Source organism: Pollachius pollachius (genome assembly GCF_949987615.1).
Source record: "Pollachius pollachius genome assembly, chromosome: 16".
In the NCBI taxonomy this organism is placed as follows: domain Eukaryota; kingdom Metazoa; phylum Chordata; class Actinopteri; order Gadiformes; family Gadidae; genus Pollachius; species Pollachius pollachius.
In genome coordinates this window covers 15,658,505-15,683,353 of record NC_136949.1, presented here as the reverse complement: position 1 = coordinate 15,683,353, position 24,849 = coordinate 15,658,505, and the positions used below count along the sequence as shown (strand labels likewise).

The window sequence follows — 24,849 nt, the reverse complement described above, 5'->3', positions numbered from 1 at the left end:
ACAGGATATGAAGGTGGTGTGTTTAAAGATACGGGTCACCTCTCGGTGCAGCTCTGGGAGGGGAAGGAGAGGGAGGGGCCACTTGGAGCAAGATCTCCAAAAATACACCCTGAATTCTGACTCCTAAACACAGTCACGCAGCAGGGACCACCACAGACAGGCGGGGCAGACATAGAGACACTAACAAAAGCAAGATAGACAGACACTACCAAGAGCAGACACTACCAACAAAATGACAGGCACCACCAGCAGGCAGACAGGATGTCATGGATTCCACCACACATCAACAGAGTGACATCAGAGATAGCAGACATTACAGTTGAATAAGTGAGACATTTTGCCACCACTTGGATATTCAGGTGAAAGACTGGATGAGCGGTAACTACATTTACATGTATTTATTGAAAATAATAATTTCTTGAGATGTTACTGTTGCTACTGTTGTTTTTGCAGCAGTAATTGCATGCATTTAAAACATCACACAAATGCGTGTTTTATTATGTTGACCTATTGAGAGTATTTTCCCCATTACTTCCAGTTGAAGGAAAGCACATTCAGTACAGCCGTTAGATTTAGACCTTGCACATCCTATTTATACATTCTCTGTTGCATGCTGGGAGATGTTTACTACTGGTTCAGTGACCGGACACTTCTTTCAGGGTCAGACTGAAAGCATGACTGTCCGTATCTTTCCTACCACTGCATGTCCAGACCCAGGCATTCAAAATAACTTTATTTACGAGAGAAGGAGAGTGACTGAGATTGCTGTCCCCAGATCCAACATGGCGTTGGTCAGTGCCTCAGTCTCCCAGGCCAGCAACTCCGGCCTGGCCTTGGAGGACTATTCCATCTACAATCAGCTGTCCGATGACGAACTCCTTGCGGTCGCCATCGAACGCAGTCTAACCGACAGCCCGAGTCTATCCGGCAACCAGAATCAACCTGGCAACCAGAGTTCACCTCCTAGGGGAGCAACAAGTGGAGGTCTTTCAAGTCGTCGAACTGGTCGGCCTAACGGACCGAACCCTGCAAACCCTCCCCGAAACCAGCCACCTGAGGGCGCTGCCGCGCACTACAGTTCCCACAATCCCCCAGTGGACAAACCACTCGACCCGTGGGTGTTGCATGGCCTGCCCCTCAAGGACATACCAAAGTTGTTCTTCACTTTTACACACACATTCCACATTAACTTTTTCTTTAGTTGAATGGTAATTTAAACTGATGTTACGGATATCCTGTGTGGTTTATATTTTATGAAGGACTTTTATTTTGCTATTCTATTATTTTGGAAATAGTGGATTATAAAAGGAGCTTTGCACTAAATAGTAGTTGTTTATTATTCTGTGCTGTTATGCTGGGGTTACTTGATTGCAGGCAGCAACTGTCCAGAGACATCCAGAGAGGCTTGCAGACTGAAGGGTAGTCTAGACAACCAAGAGTCTAGTGTAAGGCTTCTCAAACCTTCTTAAACCAAGCCTCTAACTAAGGGTCGCAACTCATTTTTGAATCCTAACCCCCTATTCAGACGTTGCTCCCTCGGACAGAAATTGTCCATTGAGTCCCGTTCTGAAAAAAGTTTGGAACCCCAAGGTCAAGTGGTTACAGTGTTTGACTCCCGGCTGAAAGGTTCTTTGTTCAGTGCTCCATGTTTGCAGTCTACCTGTAGGCATCCTGGAGCAAGATGCCCCCTAAGCCCAACTCGCTCCACAATCATATGTATCTGAATTCACAGTGGGTCACTTTGGCCAAGTGCCTCCTGCTAAATAAAAGAGAACATGTCATAAACACATTCCTGCTTCAGTTCCATGGCTTGTAATGTCAGCCATGTAAACATACCAGCCTGAGCTCAGCCATTGGCATGCAATTCTATCCCAGTAAATTGTGAGAGTGTGGCCAATGGCAGAGATCAAAGGGGTCTTTGGTGCCGCAAGTACAGCATCCCAGGGTTACCCTCAAGGCCCTGGTATACTTAGTTTGAAATGGAAATTGGCGTGTTCGCATAAGCTACCCAACTGCTGTCGATCATAACGATTTAGACAGCATACAATGGAGTCACTGCGAAGGGCGGGTTGTTGGTTCAACGATGCCGGGAGTTTCCTAGCATCCCGTATCCTTGTAGTCTCTACACTGAGAACCAGACACAATAGGGACACACAATAGATAAAGTGTTAAACCTCTGGGTCATTGACTTGATGCTTGGTTTTCAGGAAGAACTTTGCTGGCACGGTGAGCCACTTCACCACAGGCAAAGGCATGCGCATGGTTGCGTACCGCAAGTATGACGGGGCACTGGTCCACGTCTGCCCCGAGCCAGAGGAGTAAGTTTCATACAACACTGAAATACATGTCCATTCCAAACCCCAATAGGCCAACTGACCGTTATCAGGCCATCAGATTCCCCTCACATGAGATGAAAGTGAACGTTTCCTCCGGTCCTTTAAAACAGTTTGTACGGCCCATTAAGTAGTGCTTGACCTTCAGCTTCTGGGGCCAACTTTGACCAACATAAATGAGCCACAATATATGCAGAGCTTGATGTGTATAATTTACATTAATGTCAAAATAAACTGTCAATGACTGTGAGTGATGTTACATGTGATTTGTCAACTGCATATTCCGTGGTCTGATGGCTACATCCTTGAGTATTTGGTAAAAATCAACAAACACGAAGTTCAGGTTTTAAAGCTGGAATTCAGCCCAGGAACCAATTCTGTAGTTTGATGGCATAAGGGCCATGCCACTAAGGAAGTGTTTGCCGTAGGGAGGATGGGCCTCTGTTCGCAGCCATCAAGAAAGGAGATGTACGCCAGGTGAGGGCGCTAGTGGGCCAGGAACACAGCCTGATGTCCAGTAAACCCGGCTGGATGGCCATTCACGAGGCTGCCCGCTATGGACAGGAGGCCTGCCTCAACGTACTGCTGACAGGTAGAACTATACTACTACAACTACCAAAACTGATACTAACTAGAACCAGGTACGTAAAAAACATATTACTGCAAAACATTTTGGAAAGGGCCAATGTCAGGCTTTATTATGGTAGCTCTCTAATTGTTTCACACTATTAAGTTGTTGTCAAGAAGCAACTTTTAGTGAATTTAGACCAGGGATCACCAACACAGTGCCCGCGGGCACCAGGGCGCCCGCAAGGACCATATGAGGCGCCCGCAGGCCTGTTCAAAAAATAGCACAACTCATTCTTGAACAACTCTTTCCCACCTTTTTTAAGTCATTGTTGATCATTATTGTGAGAAATCATTAACATGATCAGTGTCTTCACATAGATGAGTATCATTCACCATTAATAATAATATATAACTAAAGGCAAACTGAGCAAATTTGTTATTTCAGAAGAGTGCATCAAACTGGGTGCCCTTCGTATGACTCATTACCATGAAGTAGCTCTCAGGTTCAAAAAGGTTGGTGACCCCTGATTTAGACAAATATATGTCCCAACCGTTACCCCCAGGTAGCGGTAGGGGCATCTTACTCAAGGATGCCTAAAAGTAGGGTGAGGTAATTGGGTTTCTAACTCAGAACCTTTTGGTTGGGAGTAAAAGGAATATTTTGAAAAATCAGGACAAGGACAAAGGATGATCAACACGCGAACTGCGCAGGACCAGACTGCGCTTCTTCTGGCGGTCAGCAACTCCCATGCGGGCTGTGCCAGGCTGCTGCTGGAGAGAGGAGCTGACACGGCGCTCATGAATAAAGACAGGGAGACTCCCCTCTACAAAGGTAACGGCCCCCAGTCCAACATACCTCTAGATTAGAAACACAGGTTCCCAACCTTAATCATGCCTGTGAGATTATGTTTAGGTCTGAAAATGTTTGTGAACCCAACTTCTTACATTGTTGAGCGTCTACTCTTGCCCACACATCGTTTTTATTTGTAGCCATCCTATCGTCTGGGTTTCATCATCGGACTACTGATCCTTCTGTTCTAAACAATTGAATATGTAGGCTACTATAGATAATTAATTAATTCTTTCTCTCCATGCTTCCTACATTAAATATAGTATAATATTGTTTTATTTTTTATTTTAGCATTTTGTGGTCAGTATTGTAATGACCTCGCCGGTGACATAACGATGTCCAGTCTTAAGTGCTTGAAGGAACTTTAATGTTACAAACCAGGTCACAGAAACCCGTAACCAACGGCAAAGATCCACACCAACAACAACCGGTTACCCAGGCAACCCCAACCCCCAACCCGGCCCCTTCAATGTGCAAGCCCCCACCATCCTGTTCTCCCAAGCCCCTCCCCCAGCTGACCTGATGATTCGCCCCCCACACTGATTGACAAGTAGAACATTCCAATGCATGCACATAGAACAACTGGCATAACGGACAACGAAATACAATGCAACACATAATACACAAACTCTTTAAATGTCCCAGGGTCGCTACATTGCCTCCCCCCTTCAAAGTTCCTTGTCCTCGAGGGAACAAACAAAGTCCCGGAAGCGACCCGGCGCTCTCCCCTCCCTACGAGGCCCTGTTGGGGCTACGGGAGGCTGGGGAGAAGCGCCTGGGGGCGAGAGGGGCCCACGAGTGTCAGGCCCGGGGGTGGGCAGGGGGAAAGGGAGGGGCGGGGCTGGGGGCCAAGTTGCTGACTGTGGTGATCGACAGGGAGGGGAGAAAAGGATAGGGTTAGGTGGGGACCTAGGGCCAGAACACTGAGGTGTGCGTGTCCGGGGCCCATTCGCACCGGTGCGGGAAGCTGCAGGGCTTGCTGGAGCAGGTTGAAGGGGTGGCGGTGCCTCGATAAGGGGCCAACCTGTCTCTTTGGAGGGCCATCCTCCTTCCCCGAGGTGGTAGCTGGACCCTGTACACCACCTCCCCCATTCTCTCCAGGACCCTGCATGGCCCGATCCACTCGCTATCAAGCTTCGGGCATCTTCCCTTCTTTCTTTGCTCCCAAACCTCAAAGTGCCTGCAATGAGAACGCACATCATAGTTCCTTTTCTGCCTCACCCCTGCGCTCAGCAGCTGTCCCCTGGCAAAGGAGTGAGCCGTCTCCAGGCGGTCCTGGAGTCTCCTGGCATACTCTGGGCCGGGAGGAACAGGGGGAGAAACCTGCCCAACATCAGCAGAGCAGGCGTGCAGGACGTCGACTCCTGGACAGCTGACCTATATGCCATGAGCACCAGAGGCAGATGAGTGTGCCAGTCCCGCTAATGCACAGCCGAGACAATGGCCAGCTGCTGCTCCATACAGCGATGAAATCGCTCCACCAAGCCGTCACTCTGTGGGTGCAGGGGGGTAGTACGGGTCTTCTGCATGTCCAGCCTGCTACATAAAGCCGCAAAGACATAGGATTCAAAATTTCTCCCCTGGTCACTGTGGATGGACTCCGCTTCCCCAAAACGGCTAATCATCCTCCCGACTAAAGCGTCCGCTATGGTCTCTGCCCCCTGGTCAGGCAGAGCGTACGCCTCCGGCCACTTGGTAAAATAGTCCATGGCCGCGGGGACATACTTGTTGCCCCTCTCTGTGCAGGGTAGCGGGCCCACCACATCCATCCCAACCCTCTCCATAGGGAACCCCACAGGGAACTGCTGTAACTGGGCATGGGACCTTTCAGCGGGGCCTTTGCGGGCTGTGCAGCCATCACAGCAGCGACAGAAGTCCTCGACATCCATCTTGTGCTGCCCCCAGTAGAAGCCAAGGCGGAGGCGACGCAGGGCCTTTGTCACCCTAAAGTGCACCGAGCCCACAGCACCATGGACCGCTTGAAGCACTTCCCCATGCAGAGAGTGAGGCACCACCACCTGCCACCTCACCTCTCCGGTGGCGGGTTCCTTCCAGGCCCACTAAAGCATGCCATCCCACAGCCGCAGGGCCTCGAACTTAGCCCACAGTACCTTGGTGACCAGGGAGAGAACAGCCACTTCTTCCCATGGGGGCTGCCGCTGTAGGTCCAACCACTGGAGCACTGGTCGAGGGTCTGCGTCCTCCTCCTGCTGCCGTCTCCATCCTGCGGTGTCGACCTCCCGGAGCTCACAGCAGACTGGGGACGCCACCTCCACTGCAGAACATCCCTCCTTCTGGCTGCACAGCTCCTTCTCACGGCTCTCCCTCCTTTCACAGTAGCGGCAGCCATCCTGACTGCAGGGGCGTTGGGAGAGAGCGTCTGCATTAGCATGGCGTGCTCCTGCCCTGTGCACCACACTGAAGCTGTAGGACTGCAGCTCCTCGATCCAACGTGCGACCTGCCCTTCAGGCTCCTTGAAAGACATGAGCCACTGGAGCGCGGTCAGAGTGGTCAGTCCTTACAGTGAAGTGCAGGCCACAGAGGTAATATTTGAAGTGGCGTACAGCTCTAACAATGGCCAGCAGCTCGCGATGAGTGACGCAGTAGCGGCGTTCAGCTTTGTTAAATGTCCTGCTGTAATACGCCACCACCCAATCCCCTTCCGGCCCCTCCTGTGCCAGCGCCATTGCCAACATTACTAGCGTCCGTGTCCAGGATGAAGGGCAGGGCAGGGTCAGGAAGGGAGAGCACCGGGGCTTTGGTGAAAGCTTCCTTGAGTATCTCGAAGGCAGACTGGCAATCCTCTGCCCACACAAACTCCCTGTCCTTCTGTAGCAGGCGGAACAGGGGAGCGGCCACACAGGAGAAGCCCCTCACAAAGCGTCTGTAGTAAGACGCCAGTCCGAGGAAGCTTTTCAGCTGTCTGGTACCAGTGGGGGTGGGCCAGCCCTGGACAGCTTGAACTTTGTCCTCCATGGTGCTAATGTCTTCTCCCCCCACCTTGTGTCCAAGGAAAGTTACCTCTCTCCTCAGGAAATGGCACTTATCAGGATGGAGCTTCAAGCCCACTGCAGCTACTCTCTCCAGAACCTGACGCAGCGAGGCAAGTGCTGTCTTGAAGGAGCCCCCGTGTGCCAGTATATTGTCCAGGTAGACGATACACTGCTGCTGGGGGATGCCGGCGAGCACTCTGTCCATCAGCCTTTCGAAGGTCGCAGGTGCATTGCAGAGGCCAAAAGGGAGGACCCGAAACTGCCAAAATCCTCTGCTAGTGCAGAATGCAGTCTTGGGTCTGGCATCAGGGACAAGAGGGCACTGGAAGTAGCCAGAGCGGAGATCGAGTGAGGAGAACCAGGACAACCCAGCTACGACATCTAAGGCCTCATCAATGCGCGGGATGGGGTAGGAGTCCTACCTTGTTACTGCGTTAACTGGCCTGTAGTCGACACAGAATCTCCACTTACCCCCCTTCTTAGGCACCATCACCACGGCTGCTGCCCACACTGGGTCCTCAACCCAGTGTGGGTCCTCAACCCAGTGTGGGTAGCGGCTGTGCAGGACCCCTGTATCCTAGGGCTGGACTTCCTGCAGTGCACAGGCTGCCAGCTGGACCCGGAGAGGGGGGCGATTGGCTTCCAAGGAGGGCCCACAGTCTATATGGCCCCGCCAAACACCCCCTACATCCGGCCCCCACCAACAGCTCAGATGGACCAGTCACACGTCCCAGGCCCCCTTCATCCCCTTGCAAAGACCTTCCAATCACCCTGTCTTCCCGATCCCTGTCCATTGACCCAGTCCTCCTTCCGGAACCCTTCCCCCTCCCTCCCATCCCCTCGTGTCAATGTTGCGGCCCCTGCAGACTACTCCCTTGCCACCACGGCACCCCACTCCATGAGCCTGGGCCCCGTCCCCTGCCCTGCCCAGCTTCCCCAGACAGGTGAGGAGACTGTGCTGTCTACTGTGCGGGCAGTTTGGCAGGGGCACTGTGATGGACTAGACCCTCAACAGCAGGAGCAGCTGTGGCGACTACTGGCGGAGTTTAAGGACAGCTTTGCCTTGAATGAGAGCGATGTGGGTCAGACGCACCTGGTGCAGCATGAAATTGACACTGGGGATGCCAGGGCCATCAGAATGGGCCTGGCATGTATACTCTTTAAATGTCCCAGGGTCGCTACAGTATGTTTCCATGATGTTTCTCCAATAATGAGAGTGTTTTATTATTGATGATTTATAAAAATGTATAGTTATACATTAATTATAACAATAAATAATACAATAATAAAGCGAGCGGCTGTCTTTATAAACATCATAAATAATGAATGTTTTGAAATAAAACAAACAATCTGATGTAATTGATATAATGAAATATCATATAGGTATTTCAACAATCCCCCATGCAAAGCTTTCAAAGTATTTTTAATAATACAAAATAAATTATCACATTTATATGGCTAATAAATCCAGCTTCTAAACTAGCTCCTCGAAGTGAGGTATTATCTGACCGATGTGACAAGTCTATGATGTGAATGCGTGTGCTTTAACCCGCCAGCTTGCGAGGATGACAACGCAGAGATCGTGGCGATGCTCCTGAACCACGGGGCGTCGGTGAACGTCCACTGCAACCAGGGCTGGACGCCGCTGCAGGAGGCCGTGTGTCGCAACAACGTGGAGATCTGTGAGATGCTGGTGCAGGCCGGTGCCAGGCTCACCCCCGCCAACATCTACGGAATCTCCCCACTCTTCACCGCGGCCCAGAGCGGGCAGGTGGCCACGCTCCGGTTTCTTATTAAACACGGTATGTTAAAAGGAGAACGTCCCGCTTTGGTTTACTGTTATATGAGAGTGTTGTGAAACAATGGCGGTCTGACTCTGCAACGTCGACATTCCCGCTAAAAAACTTGAGTATGGGTGGGAAATTGACGTCATGGGGACCGTCTGGGACTTTATTAGCTCTCTTTTGCTTTCAGCCTCCTTTTTTACTCGTGCATGTAGCAGCACTACTCTCTTACATTAGAAAGTAGCCGACCCTTGTCTTGCATTTCGGATTCTAAACCTAGTGTGGCACTAATTCAGTGACATCTGGTGAATTGTATTAATCTAATCTAATCTAATATGCAAACTTTCTTAACATGTCATACTGATAATTTAACAAAATTAACTAGTTTTACATTTTGGAGAGCTACATCAAAAAGCATAATTTGGCCTTAACAATTCACTGTGTGTGACAGCGGAAGTATTTTAGACTTAACAAGGTCAGCATATGATCATGACGATGACATGAGTGTCTGATGTGGTGCTGCAGGTGCGGATGTGGACAGCCAGGCAACAGATGGCGCAACCGCGCTGTACGAAGCGACCAAAAATGGACACGTGAAGATCGTGGAGCTGCTCCTCTCGCAGAAGGCCGATGCCAACAAGGCCAGCAAGAGAGGACTGCTGCCTCTGCACATTGCAGCCCAGAATGGGGATGACATGTAGGTCCTTCATCATAAACAGGCAGGCTGTCAGGCATAAACAATCACAACAAATCGGACATCTCGACATATGGTAGTTCAGATGAACCGTGCATAGATGATGTCTGACCCGTGCATCCTCTTTATCAGTTATCAGATGACGATGATCGACTCCTAGCCCAAAGTTACTTGGTTCGATTCCCCAATGTCTGAAGTCTATCTCTATCCTTGGGCAAGATGCCCGCTAACCCCTACCTACCTGTATCTGTATCAACTGTAAAATGCTTTGGATGAAAGTCTGCCAAACAACTAAAAGGTAAAGGTGTGTTCCAGCCTGGTGCCCATGCTGATCCCGGCCACCAGCAAGGCGCGTATCCGGCGCGCCGGCATCAGCCCTCTGCACGTGGCGGCCGAACACAACATGGACGACGTGCTGGAGCTCCTGATCCAGGCCGACTTCGACGTCAACGCCCAGCTGTCGCACGAGCACTCCAAGCTGTACGAGGACCACCGCACCACCGCGCTCTACTTCTCCGTGGCCAACAACAACGTGGACGCGGTGCAGATGCTGCTGGAGGCGGGCGCCGACCCCAACCTGGACCTGTTCAACCCCCTGCTGGTGGCGGTGCGGGGCGGCTGCATGGAGACCGTCACCCTGCTGGTGGAGCACGGGGCCAACGTCAACGCCTACCTGTCCACCCACCCCACCACCTTCCCGGCCACCGTGCTCTTCGCCATGAAGTACCTCTCCATGCTGAAGTACATCCTGGACAACGGCTGCGACGCGCTGGCGTGTTTCCGCTGCACGCACGGCAATAGCCCCCATCCCCCCCTGAAGCTCAACTACTTTGAGCGTGACGAGATGAGATACACGGAGATCAACATGACTGAATGTACGGCTCGCCACTGTGTTCAGGTGAGACCCTGGTGTTCACTGTGGCCTTTGAGCGAGGACCCAACCTTATCACTCACTTGTTGTTAACCGGCCAATACTAACCTACATAATTAACCCTAAACCTGAAGTAAATGATCTTGAATGTAACCAAAACCCAATTTTGGGTGGGAAACCATCTCTACAGTTCTGTGAGATGGTGTCCATCCCAAGCATGTGTCGCTGGGCCGGCCCCATCATAGACGTCCTGCTGGACTACGTGGGCCACGTGAAGCTGTGCAGCCGCCTGCAGGAGCACCTCGACAGCTATCAAGACTGGCATCCAATCAAAGTCAGAGCCAGTGAGTTCACCTCAGTATGAAGTACAATCAATCTCAACTGTTTCCAACTGTTTACAGGTAAGGATTTTTTAGATCTGCATTGCTTCAGGGGCTCATTATTGCAGAGCCATTTACACACAATTGGCACAATTGTTTGGGGAACTATTCCTAGTACAACTGTAGAAAGTAGAAACTCAATGACCAGTGAGTGTGTACAGCAATAAGAGGAGACGTCCGCGACTTGCCCCTGATTTAAGCTTGGCTGTCACCATGCTTTAGAGACCAAGCTGACTCCTGATGAGGGAGACCCCTAAGCCAGCAGACAGTAACGATGAGGTGTTTTCTATTCCTCAGCCACGACTCCTCCACTGATGCAGATGTGCAGACTGAGGATCCGGCAGGTTGTTGGAGTTCAGCGCCTGAGGAGGCTGAAGACCCTGCCCCTCCCTGGGTCCCTTCTCCGATTCCTGGTGTATAAGGGGGCAAGCATTGACTTTGAATGACCCAGAGGTTCTGCAGCAACTTGAAGCACAACTGTGACGTGGAGAACCACTGAAACAGGGTACAAATGGAAACAAGCTTTGGCCCATTTCCTCAAGCATCCCTCCTTCTGCTACTTCATTCATCTAAAAAAAAAAAAACAAGGGTTACAGATCTTGATCAGGCATGGCAGACATTGGGGTTTGAATCCAGAACCTTTGGGTGGGAAGTCAATACACCCTAAGCATTGAACAATCCAGCCCCTTTAAATCAAAAGACATCTTTAGGAAATGAGTGTGTGAAATGTGGGATTAGTCTGTTTGACTACATTGGTCTTGATTTTATTTTTTATGGAAAACATAAAATACTTTATTGTTGTGTGAGCAGCCATAGCCATAGGTAAGCTCCATCAATTCTGGATTCTACACCATTTGAGTTCTCCACCCTGATCCTCTCTTTTGTGTATCCTGTGTTCTAAAGTGTTCACTTGGATCATTTGATTTGGCAGAGTGCCTTCCATAATCTAAAAAAAATCTTTGGGGACTCACAATTGGAGACATAATTGGAGTAGTTAATTGTGTGATTATTTTTGTTTGAAAATCTGTTCTGCTTACCAGGTCAATATCTCAATGCTACTAACAGGTATCCTGGGAACCGGACAAATCTACGAGTTCATACTTTATTGCGCTGGAAGGTCTGACCCCCCCTCGCTTTTAACAGATTTGGAGCGGACTGCGCCTTGGTCGAGCCAATCACAACTGTTTATCTAATATGGGACGGTTTTGAGAAGATAAATGTGCAGAGAAGCGCCATGAAAGATACATTTTTGTTCTGTGCTACGTCATACATTTTATTACTCTTATTGGCTGTAGGTCTATCCAATTGCTTCCAGGGTCTTTTTGGTCTGTGATACTGAGAATGCCCCTTGGAAATCGAAAATGAAGTGAGAGCTTCCTGACTAATACATTTGTGAATTCGTCGGGCGATTTCAGGATATGAAAGGTCTTCATTTATTTCCATACAAACGTCCCAAACGCAATCACATACACCCAGTAGGACTATTGTTGCCTATGCGGGTTAAATAAACGGTGACTTATTACATTTTATAACATCTGCTATTGGGTGACAAAAGGCTAAATATATCTTTAGTCTTACCATACATAAATTCTTGATAATGTGATGGGGATTCAGATATTTTAACTGGTTGTCATAACTTGGTGTCCGATGACATATACTTTGTTTAATTACAAAATATTTCTGAATTTTTTTTTAATTATTCTGGGATTAAAGTTTATTGAACAGCATTGAATATCAACAGTCTTACATAAGCAAATAATAACTTCCTTTATCTCGGTTTGGCTGCTACTGCCTTGATTAAAAAGTTGGTTAATTTGTTTTTCTTTAATTAATGTCTTGTTTGGTTGCCTTCATAAGAACCAACACATCTGTTTGTTTTGATAAAATGTTCCCAAAGATTGAACTGACAGAAGCAAGCTCTGTGCGCCATCATGAAACAAAAGACCCCAGTATTATACAAACGGCTTTCCCTTGTCAACAGACTCTGGAACCCCATCTCTCTTCCTGTTTATGTTTTTTTTATTACAATACACTCGATAAAAGATATGAACTGTGATTTCTTCACTAGATGTTTCTTCATCTATGATCACTAACCTGTAATTTTCTAGGCAGACAGAACAGCTATACACTATTTGGGATATATTTTATTCATGGCTGTGCTATAATTGTTACTTTAAGATTGATTAAGTGTGTTTATTTGGTCAATAATTTGCTATTTATTTGCTGTTTAGAACTTCTTACGACAAGCTATACATTTCTATCAGTCGTAGCAAGATATTGAACACTATACTTTGTAGGCCTATCTGAGATTAAAAAGATTTTGAGTTGATGCTTTGAACTAACCAGATGTAACTCTCTCTATAATGTCTCCTGGGTTGCGGTGGAGATTAAACATAACCCAGATGTGGACTAGTGACCACAGCAATAAAGAGTTCTGAGCCCAGGTCTTTGGAGCTGATTTGTTTGGGTTTAGTAGTTGGTGTCTTGGTGGTCGTGCCGGTGGTGGTTCAGCTCTTCAGGTCTTGGTTCAGGTCTCAGGTCTTCAGATCTTCGTTCAGGTCTCAGAATTTCAGGTCTTGGTTCAGGTCTTATGGTTCAGGTCTTGGGGTTCTGGTCTTCAGGTCTTGGGGTTTAGGTCTTAGGGTTCAGGTCTTCAGATCTTGGTTCAGGTCTTGGGGTTCTGTTCTTGGTGTCCAGGTCTTGGACGCTGGCGGTACTCTGGGAGGTGATGCAGGATCCAGCCAGCAGGAGCCAACATGGCCACCGCAAACACCGACATGATGAAGAAGCTTTGCTGTAAAGCAGACAAGTAAATAATAAGGACAAATGAAGTTAAAATAAATAAATAATAATAATAATTATATAAATATATATATATATATATATAGGCTAAAATTAAGACTAAAGGAGGAATTCTTCTGACACCACCAATAAATATTTTATGTTGCGATTATATGCGATCATTATTATAGTAACAATATATTTATTTTATATGCTACTCATAAAGGATAATGTTACTGACAACAGATGGTAAGGCATCATTGTAACCATTACACCATCCTGTGTTTACAAAGTGAAATGTGTAAATATCTATTTCATTACATAGCTTATATAAAACAGGGTTTTTTAATGTAAAAGTTAAATGACACTCCCCACACAGATACACACACAAACACACACACACACACACACACACACACACACACACACACTCACCCCTGCTCCAATGTGATTTCGGGGGGGTTTGCTGTAGATGCTGGACCTGCTGTTCTGCAGAAGCGCCTTGGTCAAGATCAGAGACCGGCAGCCTCTCCTGAGCCACAGAACCCCCATGCTGGTCCGTCCGCTGGGCTGGTGGTCCGATAGTCAGGGGGGTCTGATAGTCTGGGGGGTTGGGTGGTGCTGATGTTTAGACTGAAGACCTCATGCAAAACATCGCAAGTAGACACTTAAATGGGTGGAGTTTATGTCTCCAAACTAGCCAATAGGAAACGGGTAATCTGTAAACAGATGTAATCCTGAGTGTTGTTCCTTCACTGGGAGAGCTCTGAGAAAAGGCCACCCCTTAATTTAAAAGTCTTCTTTATATCAATGATTATTATGTGCACTTGCTTTATATAAACTGTGTAAACCAGAGAAAACAACCACTAGTCCGGACAGCTAATACTAATCACTATACTAATCACTTTGGCTTAAGTCTCAAGTTTCTTGTCTTTTGTTACTTGCACATTAATTGAGCAATGAATGAATCACCAATGGCACTGCGATGCTTGGATGGAATTTCAGGCTTTCTCACATGACCCATGGCTGAAACACATCAACAGAAATAAAATGCATAAATGTTAAAAAATAGAAACCAGTCATCATTGACAAGGACTACATATACACATAACACACATTTTTAAATGCAAGAGTGCGACATGCTTTATGGATATTGATGAAGTAGTATGTTGTGGCCCTATATAACAGGCTTATAAAGGTTATAAAGGGGGCTGTTATATGACTTCTGTTATCGCTGACAGTTCCCGGAGAGACGTAGGAAGACATAATTGGTTGTTTTGCTATGCTGGGCAGATTGGATCTGTGTTCAGCGGAAGAACATGTTCTCTAAACACAGAGCAGCTGGCTGGGAACACGCAGGGGGACAATGGGGCCTGATTGGCTTTAATGTGGAGATAAAAGTGGGGCCAGACCCTTCTGTCTGGTCACCCTGGGTCCTGGAAACACAATATTAGATCTTCTGCTCCTGACGCGTGTAGGTCGGGCTGCACGGAGTTTACCGCCCCACTCCCACTGATCTCTAACCTGATAACAAGGGATCAGCATGTTTGGGAACAATAGTTTCATTATTCGGTTGTACTGTGGTTTACATTGTGTTGGTAACATGTATTTTATCCACAGCTTGACATAGTTATGCACATCTTATTTTCAATAGTACTTTTGCACCTCATTCTATAACTGGACTTGTCTTGGCTACTTTAGTTGTGTGGATGTACTATCACTTTAAAGCCTGTTTTTATAGTATATACAAGACACCCGGCTTGTCTTCAAAGTACAGGGCTGTACTGTCAAAGTATTTGACTACAGTCAAGACTGTACAGGAGCAGGTTATACAGCACATCTGATAATACAACACTTGGATCACAGGTCATCATCATGATATGTTGTCAAAGAGTTACTGAAACTTATCTGGAGACCATTTCTGCTGTCTAGCCGCAAACAGGGAAGGGTAGAAACAACCAATTTACAGTTAGCCCAAAAGGGTGTTATATTTCAGTCAGGCTTAGTCTAGTCTCACAAATCAGACCTTTATTAAAAGCTTAAATCACTCGGCCAGCAAAAGCAAACGGTAAAAAAGTTTCTGTAGTGTCTGTTAGTTTCAAATCAACACAGTGTAGACTGGCCACTGCAGAAATACACACATTCAAATCCCCTTCTGTAGGCTTCATCCACTAGCACAAATGTGTTTTCTTTAGTCCAGTTTCTCCTTACAGAAACAGGAAACAATGCGTATCTCCGCCCCCTTTAGTTGTTGATTTCCGAGCCAGGCTCTGAGCCATCTACCCTTAGTAGCACTGCGGGATTAGGCTTAGTCTAAATGTCAGCAAAACGATTCCACAGTAAAAGCACAGAGACCACAACTTCTCCTTCAAACGGCAGCAAACCAGGGTTAACACTTTAATAAACACGATCAATATGCCATTGAAGAACCATTTTTAAAATACAATCAATGATTAAAGCGTTTATTTACACAACACTGCAGATGTTCTACCAAGTATAAAGATAGGGTACAATAGTACATTTATCACATATACCTGGTACGAAGGTAGGGTGTACAATAGTGCATTTACCAAATCAACCTAGTTTAAAGGTATTGTGGTACATTAAAGCCTACTGAGTAGACCAGTGCTATAGCACATTACTACTGTAGGGGTAGGGTGTACGGTCGTACATTCACATCTACCTCCTATAACGGTAGAGTGTACTATGTACCACTATTGGCAAAATGTTGTGGGATATCCTACCTGTGTACGAATATTGAAAATATAACATCCTGAAATGACGAATAAACAACTTTAAGGTGTTGTGTCTTGTACGTCCTGCTGGGATGGGGGGGAGGTGTGATAGCCCTAAAAAATAAAAGATACAATATTCTATATTTACCGACTTTTAATATAGGGTGCACTGTTACACATGAACTAAGGTACTATAGAACTTGAGCACAGTACTACAGTCCAGGTAAAAACCGGCGGTGTCAGAACTGATCTGGGATCAGAACATCTGGCCGTCCGCACGCCGCCTCTTCCTGCTCTGCTGCTGTTCAAAGAACCGTCTGATGTCGTCGGGCGTCACCACCTGACAGGAAACAGAGAGGTCACATAACATCAAGCCTCACCTCAGGCTGTACCTTAAGAAAATGAAGGCTTGTGGTTAACACCGTATCAACGATGACTGATCTCGAACTCACCTTTCCCTCAGCTGCAAAGCTTTGGAGGAAGTCTTTCAACTCCGTCTTCATGTCGTTGTATCCTTGAAACATAAAACAGTTGGGCTCAGTTCATCATTACCGGGTCAGTAACTGTCAACTAGAATATTGAATATTCAGTACTCGGTCTAATAAAAAACTTCATAAAAAAGGCTTTTTATTTTTTTTATGCATTCTGCGTATTATTTTAGCATTTAGTAATGTCGGTATATTGCATTCCACCTCGTTTCTCATATATTTTCCATTTTGTAGCATTTTTGTAGCATTTTCTTTTTCCAAAACACACACACACACACACACCATGTATGATCTCCAGCTGCTGGACTCTGTTGAGGTTGTCCAGGGCTGACATGAGGGGGTCGTGACCCCTCTGCGCCTCCTCACTGCGCTGGCCCTTGGTCTCGTAGGCCAGAACCGTGTCGCACTCGTCCAGCAGGAAGCTCACCCCGGAGGCAACGTAGCACCTCTACACACCCACCACCGGGGGGCAGCCCAGCACACACAACGTTAATCCAAGCTCATTGCTCAACACAGTACTTTTATTTTTAAATGGTTTTGAAGCAATTAACATATTTGTTCAAGGCCACACTAACACACAAACATTTACATGGAATTTAAAAGACACTTTTACCCAAATTGACGATAAAAGCGAGGCCGAGAACAATCTTCAATGATAGAGATTGGAGAAACAAAAAAGTGATGCAAGACGATGAAGCAGAAAGTCAGGTTTGTGGTCGTTTGTTATTAGTGGGATTGTCCAGAAGACCATAATAGGATTTAGTGTGTAACCACCAGCAGGCAGGAGAGTCTTGTGGTCAGGGGGCTCGATACCAAGCCGGAAGTCTTCAGTCTGTAGTCTACCTGTGGGCAACAACCCCTAACCCAGACCTGCTCCTTGATGACATGCATGCATCTGACTTCAGTTTAAGTGACAAGCAAACACTACATGCAGCTGCCAACAACACACAGTACAACACTATCAGCCAAGGAGAGGGTGAATGGAGGACCCCTGAGCCGTCTCACCTGGCAGGAGACGCAGGAGCAGAGCTTGGTCCTCCAGGTGGCAGGCCAGAACACAGCCCCCCTCTGCACCCTCTGGGGACCCCCCAACCCTTCCAGCTCCTTCAGCCGGCACGCCTCCTCCATCTCCTCACACCGCCGCTTGCAACGCTCCACCTTCAACTCTGTTTTCTGCAAACAGAAATCCCAATGACTTAAACCTCAGCTAGTTCACAAACTGCAGGTTGTTTAGCGCTAACGTAAACATATGGTCGGCTGTGCTGACCATTTTAAACCATCCATTTAAGACATCCTCAATGGAGCCGCCCAACTGTCCATAAGGGCCACTAGGGAGGTGACTGAGGATTGTTGAGTATATCTGTCATACATCAGGGCAGACAGCGGATTGATTTTGAAATGGCTTGTAATGACAAATCAACGTCACCCTTGGTGGTAAAGTGCCTTTAAAGAAAACTGAGCCAGCCTATTAACAGCCTCCTTACTATCAATCGTCTCCTTACTCACCTCCTCTTCATCGCCGCCGGTCACCCGGCTAGTGGACGGCTCCCCTTCTTTTTTCGACTCCTCACTCTTCACCTCCTTCTGCTCCTCTTTCTGCTCCTCCTCTCCCTCTAGTCGACCACCAGGAGCTGACCAGCCACACAAAAAAGAGAGGCACGGTGGTGACCAGCCAGGAAAAGAGGAGACAGTTCCCTCAGGTAACAGAGTAGTCTATTCAAATTGACTCCTTTACGCCATTGTCAACAGTTGGCTAATTAAACTGCCATCCCGAGCTCAAACTAATGTAGCAAGATAAAACGATAATTGACTCTTGTGTCATTTAGCAGACGCTTTAATCCAAAGCATTCTATAGTCAATATATCTCATTATTGAGCAGGTAGGGCTAGTTAGGGCTTCTTGCTCAAGGATGACTTCCGAAAGACTGTTGAACCTGGAGGATCTAAATCAGTTGTAGTGGCTGCTTCATTTAGAACAGTATACTGCATGTTGAACAAGGTGTGATCTGACGTGTAATAAGTCAGATATGGTATGGTCATAATATCAAGCTTGGTGAAACTGTGTGTTATGGGGCTCTGGTTACTTGCTACGGTGGCCGCATAGGTCCATAGGAAGGGGTTCTTGTTCATACAGGACCCGCAGACCATCTCCTGCAGCTCCACACTGTCTGGTGTTTCACAGCCCAGGTGCTGGGAGAACAGGGATCAGGGAATATTAGATCAAGTGTAGGCTGAGAGAGGGTCAGGAACTGTAGCGTTATCCCGAAGCACCGCAATGAAATTCCTGCTACTTTACTTCTTATCAGAAGAACAACAACAAAGACAAAGAGAGTAAATAAGTCCTGCCCACTCTCTCATGCAAAAAACGCCAATCTAGAGCATCCCGTTCCAGGCGCTCTGTTTAGAGAGGAGAATGTCTGTTCACGAGGTAAGGGCAAGCGGAGTAGACAGGCAGACACAGAGGATAGCAGAATCCAGGTGGAACCTTACTCTGCCGTGAAGCCAGTCCTCACACAGAATACACTGGACCATCTCGTCCTCCACCTGAACACCAGGAAACAAGGCACGTCATTTATATTTCAGAAGGATATTACAGTGATAGCATTCTTGCTCAAAGGTGCCTACAGTTCATCGTATCTTAAGTTTTCATTGGGACATCGGAGCGAGCAGGTACCTGGTCATCTGGGTCCGGGTACGGACGGTTGCAGGTGCAGTAGAGACCAAAGAAGTTGTGGCTGTATTTGTTTTCGCTGTTGAGGTGCTCCTTGTCCTGAAATCAAAGCAGGTAGAAGGTGCTTATGGCTTTCTATCTAACTCATGACATATTTTACATTTACATTTAGCAGAAACTTTTATCCAAAACAACTCACAATTGAGGCTTAGAACAACATTGGACATAACATTGGAGTAACTATACAGTTTTTCAAGCGCAGCACAACCTGGTTTCTAAGACAAAAACAAACTGGACAAGGTGCAGAGTAGAATTAGAAAAAGAAAAGAAGAATTAAATGGAATTGAGGAAGACCTACTGGGTACAACTTGCACTGTTGTTTGAACTTGCTGTTTCCACAGTCACAGCGGAAGTTTCTGTGAAGAAACCAACAGTTTGTTATATTTACACATTCGATACATATGGTATTATATCTACAACACCAGCAGACCAGCAGGGTGGCATAGACCTACCTTTTGGTGTAGAGTTCGAACAAGTCGTGCCCTTCATGGCATTTATAAGAGCAAGCAAGACACACACCTGCTGCCTCTCCACCCTTTGGTGTGCAGGTGTTGCAGGCGTACAGGGCCTGCCGCTTCACATAGCCCTGGGAAGATCACGGAAGATCACACAAACACAGGCACTGTTAAAAAACGCACACAGACACTGGTATAAACATTAGTCTATAAAAGAATAGATTTGTTGAGTCTAGAAAACCATCCAATATGTACAAGGGTTAATATTACTTAGATCGTAGGGATTGTATCCAGTAGAACTACGTGAAGAACACTGCAACCTGATGATATAACCGCACCTGAGGAAACGAGCACAAGTCCGAATCGCTGCCAGCCAGAACAGCAGAAGCTTCGTTCTCCAACTCCTCATCCTCCTCCAGAACATCCACAAGAGAAACGGTGGTTTCCTCTTCGTCGTTGGCCGCCATCTTTATTGATATACACCGATCTGCACTCCTCTATCAAATGGATACAAATCGGATTTGCAGACGGGCTGATTTCGTGTTGGTTTGGCCTAAATAATAGCTATTTCTGTCCAGTTATCTGCTGGTTGTTGTGGCGTCTCAGGACAACTTCCCAACTACTTCCGGTGCACGTATTTCGCGGGAAACGTACGAGAAAGTGACGTAAACTGACACGAAAACAACCCACAGCGACCAACCCTGAACGTTACAAAAAAGGTGTTTGAAATTTCCTTGGAACAGTTATCGCTACACTATATATAATAAATACCCATAATTATATATAATAAATAACATTTTGCGATGCTTGATATTAATTTCCACGTACCTACAATTTCAAATTTAAAAATTATGAATAATACAGCTTATAAATAAACAAATGAGTATACATATATTTATTAACAGATATGTTTTAATCCATCGAGGGCGTGGTTGTTTTCATTAGTCGTAACATGCCTCAATATAAAAAAGCAAAAGTAAACGTACAAAGCGGAAGTAGTTCATCCAGTGTTCAAAACATGGCGCCGCACGGTGTGACGCTGCGAGGGGCGCTGAGGTACAGGGATGGGGTGAAGAAGAACATAGACGTACAAATAGAAGGTAACCTCACCTCAATGATCGTCGGCATCAAGACACTAAGAGAACAAGTGTCAGACCTTCTCACCGAACTTATAGTGCAAGAAAAGGGGTCGGTCACCGGTGACAAAGAGGAGCTTGGATCTAGTGGTGAGGATATTTTAATTTTGTGAATATTGTTTGTTGATTGCTCAAATGCTATCGCTTTTGCTAAATACTCACCTAAACGAGTATAAAAACGTTGACGCCATAACGATTGCAATGGCCTATTGGTCTACAATGGTCTAAGTGATCTATTACTTTCTACCGCAGATGAAGATGATGAGAGCGATGAAGAGATGGAGCCGATGCACGTTTCAGAACCTCCTGCAAAGAAATCAAAACCTGTAAAAAAGTGATGGCCCTTTGATCGTGGATCATATCTTCCCATGCTTTATTTTTTATTAAATGTACCTTTGAGGAACATGTTATGCTTTTACCCTTCAGTCTACTGTACTTATTACTGACAGCCTTTCATGTGTATTATGTGTTTAAAACGGTTGTATTGTTTGAACTAATCTAGCTGGTTGATTGAATACTTCTAGATATTGAGTAGCACAGTGAAATAGATTTCAGTGAAGGGGCATGTAATCGGCGTAATCAATCAATTTCGCACACTGTATATTTACACCATTCATACTTTCTCCAGATGTTAACCAGAATAAAACAGTCTTTCGACCTTAGTGTCTTCAAATGAACCGTTGACTAATTTCAGTAAGACATCACGTCCAATTGTATTCAAGCTACGATTGAGGTAAAGGTTAATACATATTAGAGTGCATGTTTGTATAATTGAGGCAGTGACAGTGTTAATAGGCTGTATGCAAGTTTTGAAATGTTATATCTAAATGGTAATATTTCCTATAAAGAAGATACATATATGGGTAAAGTGTTGAGGTAAGTATGACATGTTGATGCTGAAGTGTAACGTATATGGAGAATGAATGTTCTAATTGAATTCGGAACACTTTACGTGTGTAGTCATACATAATTCACCATCTGTATTAAAACACTAGTGTCAGATGTCAACATTACAGAACATGTGCTTTATTTGTCATACCAACAGGACAATCATATTTCCATTCAATAATTATACAATGTAAGAAATCGTACGATGAATAGAATGACATAAAAACGTGTACCACTCGCCAAGGTGGCTTAATGGGAATAGTCAGTTTACATTTTGTATCAGGGAGAGGCTTCTAGTCTCACACAAACACACACACTAAATGGCCACCTCAGGTGTCAATCAACTGCAAACGGCTGATCTGATTGGATGCCTTGGCAAAAGTCTGGTGGCGGTTACAGAGCACGGCCAGGCAGATGGGCAGAATGCAATAGCCAATAGTCTTGGGGTCGGCCCTAGTGCAGGAGTAGAGGAACAGGAAGACTTGGAGGTAGGGGATGAGGAAGATGGTGGCCCACACCCAGAGGGGCAGAAGGAGGAGATGGGTCTTGAGACTGTGGCTCCAGGAGGAAGAGGAGGATAGGGGTGGTGAGGAAGAGGAGGCAGCAACACTCCTCTTCTGTTCTAGCCGCTCAACGTGCTCCAGGGAGAAATGGTTCATCTCAAACACATAGTAGACGGCCAACATGCTGGCAAGCAGGTAGAGGCCAACACCTATCCAACCCATTCTCTGGCGAAAATTCATCATTCTCCATAATCTTCCCTGGAAGACAAGCAAGTTACAATAAGGTTAGTTTATTTTCAACCAAGTCGAAATTTGTCTCCTGCTTTATCCAGTGGTTTTTAAAAAACGCATGATATAATACATAACAATACAGGCAAATTTCAAAGAGGATTATTGAAGATCAACCATGTCAATCATTTATTTTTCAACATCTCTGGAGGCAACGAATATTTTTGGCATTGAATATTTACCATTGAATAGGTAACAGACAGACAGTATGCTATGGCTTTGGAAATTCAACAGATTATATAATAGGATAGAGAAGGCTGACCGCTTTGGCTTTTAAAATATGTAGTCATACGTTTAGTTCGGTTAAGTAAGTTACTAGTTAGCTAGACTAGGAAGCAGATCGGCCAGGTAGACTCATTCCCAGCTGCATTCACAACATAACCTACCGAACCACGCTGATTATACAGCACAAATTGCGCGTATTAATGTATGATCCTGAGATTTACTTTACCTTCGTTGACACAGTAAATGGAACAAATCTAGTTAGTCCTATGATGTTTGATATGAATTATTTCACATCCATTGTTGAACAACAAGCTCTCTGCTCTGTGGCGTACGGTCATGTGACTTCAAGCGCAACTTCCGGGTAACGCGGACTTTAATTGGACGACAACAGCACCATCTGGTGGCACAAAAAAGACTTTGCTCACCCGGGCAGGTGTTTAGATCTGCATTCAAATAAAATAGACCAGCTACACGTCTTTCTATGGAAGCGTAATGCATCGCTTAAGAATTAATTACTGCTCTTGTTTTCCTGACTTAACGACATAGTTATCTTAGAAGTCTGACAAAGGATTTCATGGAAAAAAATAACTCGATTTTCTGAAATGATTCCAGTTTTATTTTGGTTCATGTTTGAGACGTTTGGAGATTCTCGTGTCCATCAATAAAAGTGATGGTATTGTGTTAGTATGTCCCCTTTGTGCACCGCATAACTTTGGGGTTGTTCAGACAGAAAGTCCTTCACGTTGAACCGATATGACTTCACAGATATAAGATGATAATTCTGAAATGCATTGTCTTATGTTACATGTGGTCAGGCGAACAGTTCGATTACATCATTTACATAATACCTTTTACTAATATCATTACATAATACCATTTACTAATACCTTAGATAGCTTAGATCGACCACCACGACTAAACGTGTGTGTGTGTGTGTGTGTGTGTGTGTGTGTGTGTGTGTGTGTGTGTGTGTGTGTGTGTGTGTGTGTGTGTGTGTGTGTGTGTGTGTGTGTGTGTGTGTGTGTGTGTGCAGGCCTGCATTAACCTGCCTGGGGCTGAGAGGTTTCGTAGGCCCCCAGAGAGGGGATCACACAATGAAGATGTGTAAATTATTTGGGGGGGGGGGGAAGAAATCACATTGTCTTCGGCCTACGCTGATCGGAGGGCCTATCATGGGCCAGTAAAAAAGAAAAATGAAAAAAGTTTTTTTCTTTTTTTTTTTACTGCAGCTCATGATAGGCCCCCTGATCGTCGTAGGCCCTGGGGCTTCAGCCCAGGTAAGCCCGTGCATTAAGGCGGCCTTGTGTGTGTGTGTGTGTGTGTGTGTGTGTGTGTGTGTGTGTGTGTGTGTGTGTGTGTGTGTGTGTGTGTGTGTGTGTGTGTGTGTGTGTGTGTGTGTGTGTGTGCAGGCCTACTACATTCGTCTAGATTTGAACAATTATACAATTAGCACAATGCTTAATCTTGTCTTCGTCACGACCTGCTGCTGTTTTCTATGATTCTATTGATTACAAAATGTACTCCTCTGTTGGGTAAGAGGTTTGCAGGTGCATCCCCCTTGTTATATGAAACAGTAATCTATGTACAAAAATAAGACATGTGACATGGTATGCCTAAAGACAGGCCAAGCAACACCAAAGCAATATAATCATCATTCAATATCATGATCCTATTTGTTACTTTAAAATTAGCTTTATTTGGCAATTTCTTGCACGACTGCTGAATGACAACTTGTTCTGTATTATCATAGCTCTGTCGCGCTCTGTCCACTGGACGTTGTTCAGCGCTTTGTATTGCATTTCTATTGTAGCTACTGAGATTATTCTCAGCCTTACACTTACTGGACATTTATTCCTATATTGGAGTTAAATGTATTGTCTACATTAACAAAGACTCCCAAGAGAGACTGGAAACCTAGGAAATGTCTGCATTGAGCGTTTTGCAAATAAGCCTTAAGTCTAAACCCTGTGTCTGTATTCATGTTTCATTAATTTTTTAGCTCTTGTCTCTTTGCTTATTTGGGTAATTTGACGGTATGTTTTCCAATAGATGGCAGTAGTCGCCCAGGATCTATTGTTGCGGCCTTCTGCACAACGTCACCTTGCGTAAATTACAGCATACGGAGCTCATGATAACATGGCCAA

The 24,849-nt window shown here is 45.8% G+C and overlaps 4 protein-coding genes and 1 long non-coding RNA gene across 5 annotated transcripts; 2 read left to right on the top strand and 3 right to left on the bottom strand.

Moving 5' to 3' along the window:
* Nucleotides 1-782: 782 nt before the first annotated feature.
* LOC307087580 (ankyrin repeat and SOCS box protein 2-like) lies at nucleotides 783-10,460 on the top strand (the record flags this gene model as incomplete). Its single annotated transcript, XM_079753195.1, has 9 exons — nucleotides 783-945; nucleotides 1,656-1,662; nucleotides 2,208-2,318; nucleotides 2,762-2,925; nucleotides 3,577-3,735; nucleotides 8,304-8,549; nucleotides 9,057-9,228; nucleotides 9,541-10,123; nucleotides 10,287-10,460. The coding sequence occupies 9 exons, from the start codon at nucleotides 783-785 to the stop codon at nucleotides 10,458-10,460; spliced, it is 1,779 nt and encodes a 592-aa protein (XP_079609321.1).
* Nucleotides 10,461-11,933: 1,473 nt separating this feature from the next.
* On the bottom strand, nucleotides 11,934-13,875 carry LOC307087650 (cytochrome c oxidase subunit 8A, mitochondrial). The gene is made up of 2 exons (XM_079753276.1): nucleotides 13,693-13,875; nucleotides 11,934-13,270 (listed from the first exon to the last, which is right to left on the bottom strand). Exons 1-2 carry the CDS (start codon nucleotides 13,807-13,809, stop codon nucleotides 13,142-13,144), a joined length of 246 nt encoding a protein of 81 aa, XP_079609402.1. The 5' UTR covers nucleotides 13,810-13,875; the 3' UTR covers nucleotides 11,934-13,141.
* Nucleotides 13,876-15,420: 1,545 nt separating this feature from the next.
* ubr7 (ubiquitin protein ligase E3 component n-recognin 7) lies at nucleotides 15,421-20,268 on the bottom strand. Its single transcript, XM_079753275.1, has 11 exons — nucleotides 20,004-20,268; nucleotides 19,663-19,796; nucleotides 19,509-19,566; nucleotides 19,154-19,249; nucleotides 18,970-19,023; nucleotides 18,564-18,669; nucleotides 17,987-18,111; nucleotides 17,486-17,653; nucleotides 16,763-16,928; nucleotides 16,445-16,506; nucleotides 15,421-16,332 (listed from the first exon to the last, which is right to left on the bottom strand). Exons 1-11 carry the CDS (start codon nucleotides 20,130-20,132, stop codon nucleotides 16,249-16,251), a joined length of 1,182 nt encoding a protein of 393 aa, XP_079609401.1. The 5' UTR covers nucleotides 20,133-20,268; the 3' UTR covers nucleotides 15,421-16,248.
* Nucleotides 20,269-20,684: 416 nt separating this feature from the next.
* LOC307087672 lies at nucleotides 20,685-21,219 on the top strand. The gene is made up of 2 exons (XR_013812507.1): nucleotides 20,685-20,891; nucleotides 21,054-21,219. It is a non-coding gene; the product is annotated as an uncharacterized lncRNA (long non-coding RNA).
* Nucleotides 21,220-21,821: 602 nt separating this feature from the next.
* Nucleotides 21,822-23,037, bottom strand: tmem251 (transmembrane protein 251). The gene is made up of 2 exons (XM_079753352.1): nucleotides 22,932-23,037; nucleotides 21,822-22,450 (listed from the first exon to the last, which is right to left on the bottom strand). Exon 2 carries the CDS (start codon nucleotides 22,433-22,435, stop codon nucleotides 22,019-22,021), a length of 417 nt encoding a protein of 138 aa, XP_079609478.1. The 5' UTR covers nucleotides 22,436-22,450; nucleotides 22,932-23,037; the 3' UTR covers nucleotides 21,822-22,018.
* Nucleotides 23,038-24,849: the final 1,812 nt, after the last annotated feature.